The 12356-nt window shown below is 35.5% G+C and overlaps 1 protein-coding gene across 1 annotated transcript in view; it reads left to right on the top strand.

Moving 5' to 3' along the window:
• Akt3 (AKT serine/threonine kinase 3) overlaps nt 1-12356 on the top strand; it is a 294858-nt gene that overhangs the window by 183781 nt on the left and 98721 nt on the right. The window contains 1 exon segment of the mRNA XM_047521463.1: nt 11643-11708. Coding sequence (XP_047377419.1) covers nt 11643-11708 — 66 coding nt within the window.

The following is a 12356-nucleotide window of genomic DNA, read 5'->3' as shown; positions in this document are numbered from 1 at the left end:
TCCTAACTCTTTATCACTCTAAGGATGATATTTAACATGATATGTTTCTTTACTCATTTTTGAATACTGTGGTCTATAAAGCGTATTTTTCATCTAATGACATGTAACTGGGTGGTGTACAGTATCTTCTGTTCCAGTCATTCTATAATGTTTACATTTTTGCCTCTATTATTGGGTGTGTAAAACTCAATCCATACTTAAATGTCCATTCCTATCTAGGCCCATTTATAGCTTCCTAAGGATACTGGTAATGGTCCAGTGTAGTGTACTTGCCAACTATGTTGAGGTTGAGGGGCTTCCTCCTGAGTAATATGCTCCATAGTCATCTGTAGTCTTCTCTCTCCCTTTGGCAGATAGGACAGTGGCCATTTTGTGCATCATAGTGAAAGAGGAATATGTCAGTGATTATTCCATCTCTGTGTTGCTGCAGCTCCCCATATGTACTCATTTCAGGAATGCTGGTGGCCACTATCTTTTAGCTCCAATTATCTTGTGATCCTGAAGGTGATTCTTCAGATAGGCATTGATGTATCCTGCTTCAGTGTGTCCTTTATATTCCCACAGTGATTTCCATGGGACATGCCTCATTAATAGTCCATCCCGTTAATAGTCTACTTTCCCATTGCCCATCAGCCTTACAATATAGCCAAGGAAAATGGTCACTGCCCATTTATCAGTATAATACTCAAGTTTCAGGTCTTTTTTGTTCTTCAGTTCTGTCATCACTGCAAGGAGAACAACATGCAATTGAGCCCCCTGAGCTGATGTGTTCTTACCTTATTCAAGTCAGTTTTACATCATTGAATCATTGTGCTTTGACCTTCAAATATGCTATCCACCATAAAACTGCCACACGCATAAATGAAAGTCACTTTTTGGTTGGTCACTTGAGAGCTCTTTATAGGGCATTGCCTTATGAACAACAGAATGTATCAGTGGTATCTGGCAGCTGCTAAGATGACCCCAAAGTTGGAAGGAACTAGAAGAGAGACTACCTGCTTCTGAATATGGTGAGGACTTCCTTGCATTCCTTCAGTAGCAAATTCCTGTTAAACCATTTCCATTTTATTTTGGAATTCTTATGGACACTGCCTTCCTTCTTAGTGTTTTTGTTTTTTTTGTTTTTTTTTTTGGGGGGGGGGTTTGGAGGGACATTATCCAAGATATCTGGATGTTTTGAGTACCTGCCTGTACTCCCAGAAACTTGGGAGGCTGTGGCAGGAGGATCACAAGTTCAAAGCCAGCCTCAGTAATGTAGTAAGGCCCAACGCAACTTGTCTGTGGTCAGTTTGACTCTGTCTCAAAATAAAAAATATAAAGGACTGGTGACATGGCTCAGTGGTAAAGCAATTCTGGGTTCAATCCCCAGTACCAAAAAAAAAAAAAGATATCTGTTAGTCATAGTTAATACCCAGTAATTGTCTCTTCAATGATGTGTACTATACTTGTGTCTGGAATTTTTCTTGTCCAATACCTTAGGCAACTTTTATAAGCTTATTACCATAAGTTCCAGTCTGTGCAATTTGCAGATACTTCTAAAAATCATAGCTGAGCGTGGAGAAGGACCCAAAGGCACTGACTGATCTGCTGCAATTCATATATAGCCTGCTAGTGTTTCAGCTTCTATTTAAATATGTTCATCTTTCAAGTAGTTTTGTGAATTAAAGTTAGCACTAATTCTGGATGTGGAATTTGTGTCCTCCAAAACCCAAATAACCTGAGCAGGTATGGTGTTTCTTGCTTACTTCCAGGAATAAGGAATTAGAAGAGTTTATTTTTTATTTCCTATGGAATGTCATAGATGGCTTATGCCTAGGTTATTCATAAGATTTAAAGTTTAGGTAGGCCCTTGCATATTTTGCTGGATTTATCATGTAGCTTAAGGTTTTCTTGTGTGTCGCCACTATATGGTAAGTTCTAAGCTTGTTTGTAAGTTTCTGATATTATAATTTTATGAACCTGGATCTAGTTAAAATCTATTCTTAGCAGTTATGACAGCAAGATGTTGAATTCTTAACAACCCTGAAGAAGTACAGTAAATGTAAATTGGGATCATTCCCACTTGAAGAGATTACAGGTTTTTGTTTTGTTTTGTTTTCTGAAATTAGGATTAAAAAAAAAGCATTATCAAGATCAGACACTTGAGTATCAGACTCCTTTAGCTCTTTGTATTTTGGGCACTGTTCAGACCATACCAGGTACTGCCAATATTGTAGATGGCACTACTTTATTTTGGCTTTGATAATCTGTTAGTCTTCCTTAGCCATCACCTTTTTTGTGGGATATAGAGAGCTATGGTACAGAGAGTTTGTTGGTAACAGTATTCCAACTTCTAAAGTGTTATTAATTCATTTAATAATCTCTTTTCATCCATCTTGATACTGTTTTGAGTTGACAATCCGTGTGGCTTAGGAAATTCTGGAGTTTATTATTTAACATATCTAATTAATACAAGGGCAAACCAGATGATTTCTACAGTACAGTAGCTGAAATGTTCCCTCAGCTGACAACATCCTTCCCAGCATGATGTTCAGGTAAAGAGGAGGCAACAACTTAATGTACTCCATTTCAAACATTTTAATTTTTGCCTAGCGTGGTAGTACAGCCCTATAATTCCAGCGAATGAGAGGCTGAGGTAGGAGGAACACAAGTTTGAGACCAATCTCAGCAATTTAGTGAGACCCTCAGCAACTTACTGAGACCCTGTCTCAAAATAAAAAGGACAGGGAAAATAGCTCAAGTGGTAAAGCACCTCTGGTTTCAATTCTTGGTACCATCCAGATTTTTAAACTTTAATCTCATCGATCATCTTCATATTTTCCCATTTTAATTGTAGCCCCTGTTAGGACTTCATCAACAGTTTTTGGAATCACAGTGCATTGAACTCCTATGTCAGAGAACTCCTGTAAGTTTTCTTCTTTACTCCCTATTTTCTCCATAGTTGTACATATGACTTTCATTCCCTAACCCAAGAATTGGTCCGAGAAACCCTGGCTCTTCTGTCAATCCTATTCTCATTTAATTTTCCTGAAAAGTGAAGTTCCTTGTTGTCAGCTTTACCTCTCAGTTTTTTGTGTTCTTTCAAATTAGGGTATACATATTTGTTTGGACCTCTTCAGTATTGGGGGACCAGCAAGGACTCCCACTGGTTCGCACAACTTTTGATAGTGCTGTTTTAAGATCTTTGTGTCAACTTCACAGTGTCCACTTTATTTATCCAATTCCTTAGTGACCATTTAAAACATTACTTTCCTCAAATAACTTCCTTAGCTGTCCTTTTGGTCTTTTACTGTTCTGAGTTAATCACTCTGATTTTCTTAGAAGGATCTGTAAGATGCATAGGAAGAAGCTGACAACATATCTGACAGAACTTCTTGAAATCTTTGATTTTGCACCAGTTTGATTATAACAGGTGTGCCCCATTACTCAGCATATTTTCCATGACTTAAGTAAGAGACATGTGATTATCCTGATGATCCTAAATCCAATCCAGCATGGCCAGCATATGCAACATATCAACCACTTCATCTAGGGAGTGCCACTTGACATTTAAAGGGGGAGGCAAGACAGGTCCCGTTTGCAGGCTACACAAACTTTACAGTGGCTTTTACCCAGTCCACCAGGCTAGCTGACCCCTTGGGGACAACCTGTTGTATGTTTGGATTATTTGCAATCCTCTATGATTGTTCATTGGTGCATCGTGAGTCCTGCACCAACCCATGCAGCCATCTCCTTCTGTAGGATTCAAAACCAAATATACTGTCCCTAAATTAGTCACTTTCATAATCCATTTTAGTAAAAGTTTTGAGGAACCTGATGATACTAATCCACAAATTGGGAAAATTACTTTATACTATAACCCCTGGTTTTAGCACTCCACCACCTGCATGGACTACCTTATTGGTGAACAGAAACCTTAGAAATGTGATCTGATTTTTCAGTGTAACTCAGATGGTCTGAAATTTGAACTTTTTGAAAAGCACCCATATTGATGCCAACACTTTGTTTTCATTTTATCTATCAAAGTTACAAAAATTACCAATGAATTGGGCATTTTGCTTATTTCTCATTATTTTACATGTTTTGTGTATCCAGTGAGCCACTCCCTGAGATTTGGGACTGTCATTTCTAAATTCTATTTTATGTATAGTAACTTATTGTAGAACAACTGTTCTCATACCATGGGGGACTTGGTGTGCCCATTTAGGCATCAAAGGTCTATAATCACTTGTCTTGCCAACCTTTCTTTTTCTCAACAGTGTTTTTGCCATGTTCAAAGGAATCACAATTGTTCTAAAAAATCCTACTTCTGGTACCACCTGTGTCAAGATTCCATGAGACCACTTACCTCAGACTCAGTGGTTGAAGACTTCTAAGATTGAGAAATTCTCATGTACATATGATTATGGTTTATTATAATGAAATGATCCTGATTACAGTCAGGAAAGGGAAGACTACAGGAGGAACCAAGTACAAGATTCTAGGTTTTCCAGGTAGAGTTGCATGGAAGCACTTAATTATTCCAGCAACTATATGTGAAAATACTTGTGAAGCGTTACAGGCACATAGCATTCATCATTTGTAGTTGGTCGCATAAACTGTCTAGTCAAACTGGTACCATATGGCCCAAGATCTCTGGCATATGAGAATATACTTATCAGAAAGAATGTTATGGTTTGTTCCCTCAAAGGTTCTGAACTGGAAGCTTGGTCCCCAGTGTGGCAGTGTATAGGAGGTGGAATCCTTAAAAGATAGGGCCTGCTCAAAAGTAATCAGGTCCTCATGGATGGATTAATGCTCTCTTGGAGTGAGTGAGGTCTCATAGGACTGGGTTAATTTCCATGAGAATATATTGTTATTAAGCAAGTTTACCTTTCTTGGCTTGTTTGCTCTCGCTGCTTCTCTCTGCATGTGACAGCTTTCTCACACATGTTCCTTCTGCATATACCCACATAACTGCCATGTTGTGATGTGATCTGGGGGCTTCTTTCCAGGTCGCTGGAACCATGGTCTTAACTTTCCAGACTTCAGAATTGTGAGCCGAATAAACCTCTGTTTTAATATACTCAGTTTTAGGTATTTTTGGTATAGCAACAAAGACTAAGGTAGAATCCTAAGGGGTCATAGCTAACTAAAGACCATTCCTGAAGATTAACCTTTTTTGGGAATGTGTAGGGTTTAAGCAGCCCAATCCTGTTGGGTAAACCCTTTTTTACACATACACCCATTAAAATATCAACCCAGTGCCTTGGCTTAGTCATTGGCATCTCTGCCAGAACTCTTAACATCATCTACCAACCTCTTTCGTCTATTCTTCAAAATTCTTTTTAACCTCTGTATTAAACATTGTGTCAGTGATTTGGTTTATTGTAGGAAACAGATAATGGTTGGATCCACTATACCTTTTCAGCTGTTATTGTGCAATTGGGGGATACATTGATTGGGGTTCTTGAGATACGTCTTTCAGTTCTTGAAGCTTCCATCCTTTTTCAGCAACATGTACTGAGGCTACCAATCATTCTTTATTTACTAGTTCATTCACTTATTCTTCCAATAAATACATAATGAACATCTAGTTATTTGCTAGGTATTGCTCTTGGCACTTAAGAATAAATTAATACAATGAACAAAAACTACCCTTTTGTAAATTACATTTGATTCAAGAGATAGACAATAAGCATTACACATAATACATAAGTAAATCATATAATAAATAAGAAACTCAATGAAGTAGGGTATGGGAATAAGAAGTAGTGGTGGTAGTGATTCCTGTGGCTTTTTCAGTTTTTAGTAGAATACTCATGGAGGACCTTACTGAAAAGGTAAAATTTCAACAAGCAATTGAAGGAGGTTGAGGAAGCAAGCCTTTCATAGATTTTAAAGAAATACTATTTTAAATGTGGGCAATGATAATTGAGAAAGCCCTGAGGAAGTAGCATACCTAGTAAGTTATTTGAATAGCCAGTAGTCTGTTACAGCTAGTGCGGAGCAAGAATTGTGTAAGATTGTTTTAATACTTGCAGATATTGTAAGGTTGTTGGTTTTTACTTTAAATAAAATAGGATGATTTTTGGAAAATTTTAAATAGTATAGTAACGTGATCTGGTTTTCATTTCAATGGTATTTCTGTAACAGCAGTGTTGAGAATAGACTATGGATTAGAAAGAAGGAACTTGTTAGGAGTTAACTGCAATAATAATTGGTGACAGTGATTTGTACTATGGTAGTAGCAATGGAGGTGGTGAGGCAGTCAGACCCTGGGTATATTTTGTTGAAGAATCAACAGAATTTTTTTGACAGATTGAATGTAGAGTATGAGAGAAATAAAGGATGTAAAGTCATGGGATGGTTTTGACCTGAGCAACTGAAAGGATGCTGTTTACATTCACTGTGATAGCAATAATTGTGGGAGAGAGAAACTCATTTGAGGGCAAATGGGAAAATAGGTTTTGGACATGACAGATTTGGTATTACTACTAGATATCCAAGTTTAAATCATACATTAGACTTTCATGTCAAATAGGCACTTCTTGAGTCGGGAACAAGTTCTAGGTTTGAGGTATTTAGAGCCAAAAGTCTGAATGAATTTACTCAGAGAATAGGTATACCTGGTGAAAAGAAGTGGTCTCAGTGCCAGAGGACACTTCTCATACAAGGGTTCATAAAAAGGAACCAGCATGAGACAAAGAAAAGGAAATCCCCAAAACAGGAAAATTAAGAGATCATGATGTCCTGGAAACAAAAAGAACATGTTTTCAGGAGGAGGGAGTCATCAAATGTGTTACATGTTATTCATGGCTTTTCTTCAGAATAGGAATTAAGATCACATTTTGAAACTGTGAGGGAATGAGGTTGTGATAATGAGAAACAACTTAAAGACTTCTGGACTTGAAAGGCCAGATCAAATGGGGTTCCAATTCCAGCTCAGTAGCTTAACGAGGTAAGGTAACTTGCTTGGCAAGGTCAGTGTATAATATTTCAGCATACATACCAGGTATGAAAGGAGGCCTAGGAAATATTTGAAACAGCCATTTGAGGAATGGAATAGTGGCCTAACTAGTGGTGTTGAAAGAAGTCTCAGGAGACTCAGCTGAGATTGGAGGGTGGCTCTATATATGGTGCTAGTCATATGTTTATGTGAGGTTTTTTTTCAGACATGGAATACAGAGGTGAGAGAGTAGGGATTTATTTGTCTCAATACTGGGAATTGAAGGGGCAGAAGGAAAGAGCAGAACAGACCAATGGCACACACTGCAGTTTAAGAAAGACTCAGGTCTAAGTGATTGTATCAGGATGAAAGTTAAAGGAAGTATGTCACCCTCCATCCAAGTAATGTTTGGAACAGGAGCACCAAGAACAACTTATCAAATAAAGTACTTGAGGAAGGTCATATAATATTTATAGATAACAGAAAAATTGTGCTTTCATTTTCTTTAGAGGTAAAAAAAATCTTTAGAATAGAAATTAAAAATGTTTAAAATAGAAATTAAGTAACAATATATTCTGACAAGTGGAGAGTGGAAGATGTCTTAGAAGGTGGCATCTCCACCAGTGCTCATGTTTTCAAGAGAGGAGAATAATATATGGTTTATAAAGACAATGAGCAAGTAAATAATGATCACTGGCAGTCATTGTGGTTTAATTTAAAAATAAGGGTTTCATGGTAATGCTTCTCTACCTTCTTCCTGTCTCCCCCACCTACTCCATCACCTCCTCTACATCTCATTTATTGCTCTGGAAAGATGAAGGAAATAAATGTATCCTGATTTTAGTTGTCTTCTCACAGTCATTATAGACTCAAATTCAAGATGGAGAAGATAATAAGAACAGAGTAAAAGACTCTAGTTTAAAGTTGATACGAAGTAAGCTGTTTGAAAACAGTTGTGAAATAGAAATGACCCTTCACTTTGGACTAAGTTATGGGATTAATATTGACTTTTTCACCTGCAACTTGAGCAGTTAATCTCTGTCGGCCTCAGTTTATTCATACAAATGAGAATAATAAAACATAACTTGATGAAAGGCAGATACACTATTGTTATCCTTGATAATGGAGTGAAGTTTTTCTCTCTTTGCATCTCCTATTCCTTGTCTCCTTCAAAAAAACAGTGAGTAGGGCAAATTAAGGGTGAGTTAGATTGTGTCCAGTGGAAGGTGAGTGATAAACTGAAGAGGATTTGGGAAAATAAATAGGAGACAGGGGACTGTTCTTCTGCTCATGTCCTCAAGAAATGAAATCCTATTCCCCTAAACCTTCTTTCTGTGAAAGAAATTAGGTTTAAAAGTTATTATTTAGTCTTTTTACCATGGTTGAATATATAGGAATCTGTATTTCAAGAGTGTTTTCATGAAAGCATTATTACACTTATATTGTATATCCAAGCATTTCTAGAACTCTTCATTTAAAATTATGATCAACGAATGGATTTTTAAAGAGCCTCACATTGTTTTAGTCACTAAGTTTTTAATCACTATTTTTAACATCTTGTTTTGACATGTTGCTTTTAGCTGTAATTAAAAATTATTGGCATCTGTGTTTACTTTTTAGCTTGTGCATACCTTCATAGCAGAAACTAATTAGTATGTGGAATACAGTACCATTGAATTTGCATTAGTGGGGAAAATTCTAAAGTAATCAGATGTAAAATATGGTAGAAAATGCATTTTAATTTATGAATTATATGTATGTTATATTAATTCTAATTCCATTCGTATAAAAATATTGTTTTAGCTTTTTTCGCCCTGCATCTTTACTTGGATCCTATCATGTAGTTTAGACAGATTATAGAATTTAGGAAAAAATGTTCTTGTCTCATGAAACCAAGTGACTTAGAAAAATAACTCTTATAAGTGATGGGCCTGTTTTACCAAAGTAAAATGAAATATTTAGAAATATTTTCTAAAGCACTACTGTATCTTTACTGGTTTCAAATGGGCTTCATACTTACTAATTTTCAGTCTTCCCCCAAATTAGTGATTCAAATTACTTAACATCTTAAACCATAACAGTAAATGTTCTCTCTTCTATGAATCGCTTTCTCATTGCTCATAAAGACATACTTCTTTTGGTTCACCCTTATGTTAGAGGCAGGTATCTCAAAATATCCCTATTTTTCCTGTTCCTATTCCCATCATAGTAGTTCAAGGCATCTTGTTTCTCTCTTGGAATACTATAATAATTTCTTAATTGATCCCTCCTGTTTTTGCTGTCTTTATCAAAGAAGCATTAGTAACCATTTTAAGACATAAATTGTACCATTACTCCTCCCATCCCATCATCTTATCTAGCTTTCACTCTTCCGTTGTTGTTGGTTCTCCTTCTCTACCCCATTTACAATAGCATATAACCTTCATTTTCCCTTAATACCATTTGTCAGAATCACTTAACTGTTTATTAAATTGGTCGCTTACTTGTCTTCTCCCTGGTCCGTGAGTTCTGTGAGCAAAGAGTTCTTACCTTTTTTTATTTTACCACTTAATACCTGCACTGACTTGTAAACCTGCACTGTCCTTGTTAGCACTTAATAAATGCAACTCAGGGATTTTGGTGGGGTGGTATACTGAAGATTGAACTTAGGGGCACTTTACCACTGAGCTACATCCTTTGTCCTCCCCCGCCTCCCTTGAGATAAGCTCTTGCCAAATTGCCCAGGCTGACCTGGAACTTGGAAGTCCTCCTCAACCTCTTGAATTGCTGGAATTACAGGACTATACCACTGTGCCCAGCAGGATTTTGTTTTTGTTTTTAATGAATGGGATTTGGTTCGGAATATCCTAAAATATCCACTTGCATAATGCTCAGTTATATATTTCAGAGTCACTATATGATGCTCATTAGCTGTAGTGTCCCCTCTTCTGCTTTGCGTGTGTGTTATGTGTATGTGTTTTTTAATTCCCGATTACCATCTGACTAACCCGAATGAAAGCTCCATGAAAGCAGGGACTTTTGTCTCTTTTTCAGTGCTCTGTCTTTGTATAGAACAGTGCTTAGAACATAGTTTTGCACATTTGTTGAAGTAATAAGTGGATGAATGAATGACTCAATGAACAAGTTTCCATATACATGTCATCTTTGAATTTATACCTATGGTAAGCAGTTCGGTTCAACAAACATTGAGTATGTGCTGTATGCTAATCATTATACTAGCACTGTGGCTTAAAAAATCTGTAAGTTCTGTGTCATTTCTGTTTCTGGTTTATATTAAAATGTTATAATTAATTTAGGAATTACAGTATGATATAACAGTAACTTTCAAATTGAGCACTTATGCCTGACTCCTATAAAATAAATAAGACTGAATGGTTTCATGCTTATGTGTAGCTTCACTGGTTTTTAAATATTCTATTGTTAGTTACACTTTCTGTTCAGATTTAATTGGTCTCACCTTCCTGGAATGGCTTTAGGATCTTACTAGCTTCTTTGATCAATCTGTTTCTCATTTATCTTCTAAGTCAAACTAAGGTCAAATGCTTCTGTAAAGATAATAAATGTAATTCAATGTTCTGATGTTTTTTTCTCCATGGTTTTCCTCATAATCTAATTTTGATTTACTGACATTGTTAAATTGATCCAGCAAAGATTTTGTTTAAGATCTTGCCAGAAGCGAAAAACAGAGATGCTGTGTTAGCTTTTTAGCAGTTATCCACCTTTTCTTTCTTCTTTAATATATTGTTACTTTTGAAACATGAAACATTTTTCCAGTTCTCCATATGTTGAAGAAAATCTCTCCAGGTTCACTTTTGACGTCAGGATGAGATTTATGAAAAAATAGGGGAAATATATTTTTACTGTATTTTTGGCTTTAAATATACTCTCATTTTAAACTTTTTAAACTTGTCACCTACAGTAGAAGAGTTGTGACATATTTTTAAAAGAAGCACATTTAAAAACTGCAGACAAAAGATAAACTTTTATGCTATTAATTTATATTTCTAAATTGTATAATCTAGAAAATATTATTATGTGTTCCCTTTTTCAGTGATTGATCTTTCTTTTAAATAGGAGACTTGAGCAGGGTGCAGTGCTGCACTCCTGTAATCCCACTGACTTGGGAGGCTGAGGCAGGAGGATTGCAAGTTCAAAGTCAGCCTCAGCAATTTAGTGAAGTTCTGAGAAACTTCGAGAGACCCTGTCTCTAGATTTAAAAAAAAAAAAATTGAAGGTCTAGGGATGTGGCTTAGTGGGAAATCATCCCTGAATTTAATCCTGGTACCAACAAAAGTTTTAAAAAATTAAGAATAGGAGACTTGATTTCACAATCCTTATTGAAATATAACTTTTATGTCTCCCCAAATAGAAATATTAACCTGTGCTAAAATATTAGCTGATAAAGGCACTCTTTTTGAGGGGAAAGGTATAATACTTTTTTCTCTGATTTTTATATCATTTTTGATTATTATCATTGTTATTGTTATATCATTACTGATTATTCTGATCAAATACGAATTACAACCATCCGATTTAAATCATTAATTCAATTATTTTTTTTCTTTGGGCGGAGGGGAAACTGAGCAATAAAGGAAGCATGACAACGTGTTTTAAATCCTTTTCTAACTCTCTTTGGATTTTGGATAAATAGTTGAGTTTCATATAATCAGTTCTTAGAATATATATTAAGTTTGCTTTTTTTTTTATTTTGTAGGATGAAGTAGCACACACTCTAACTGAAAGTAGAGTATTAAAGAACACTAGACATCCATTTTTAACAGTAAGTATCTAGAGGATAGATGTCATGGTCATAACATTTTAAATTTAAGAGAATTTTGTTACAGAAACCAAACTACGAAAAATTGCATTTTAAATAACATTTATTTAAGTATGGCATTTTCTTTGTTGAAAGATTATAAGTCATATTTCTTCAAAATTATTGGAATGCATAGTAACGTTTATAGTTTGTAGGCATTTATGATTCTTCCCATTATCTACTTATTATTTTCTGAAACCTCTTTTTCCTTCCAAGAATCTCCTTGTCATTAAAAACTCAAACTATAGAGTCTATGGCATTTTAAGGAGTTAACTGAGAAAATGGCAGACTTTAAAATTGTTTTTTAATATTAGATGTAGAGTTTATGCTTCTTTTGCTATGGCTTCAGATAATGATCAAACAGCATGGTTTTCAGATATAAAAGGCAAAAATCTCAATATATTTCTTAGAAATGAGACTTGCTTTAGGGATAGAGTATTTTTAAGAACTACAGGAATACTGACCGCATTAAACCTAGGATATATTCTGATATATTAAGATTAAAAATAACATTTTCAGAAGTGGAAGCTTTTATTAAAGTTTTAGGTTTATCTAAAACTTTCCAAGGATATCATTAGATAGCCAAATTTACTTTGTTTCAGTTTTATGTGT

The sequence above is a fragment of the Sciurus carolinensis genome, chromosome 12 (genome assembly GCF_902686445.1).
Source record: "Sciurus carolinensis chromosome 12, mSciCar1.2, whole genome shotgun sequence".
Taxonomy (NCBI): Eukaryota; Metazoa; Chordata; class Mammalia; order Rodentia; family Sciuridae; genus Sciurus; species Sciurus carolinensis.
This window is presented reverse-complemented; position numbering and strand designations above follow the sequence as displayed.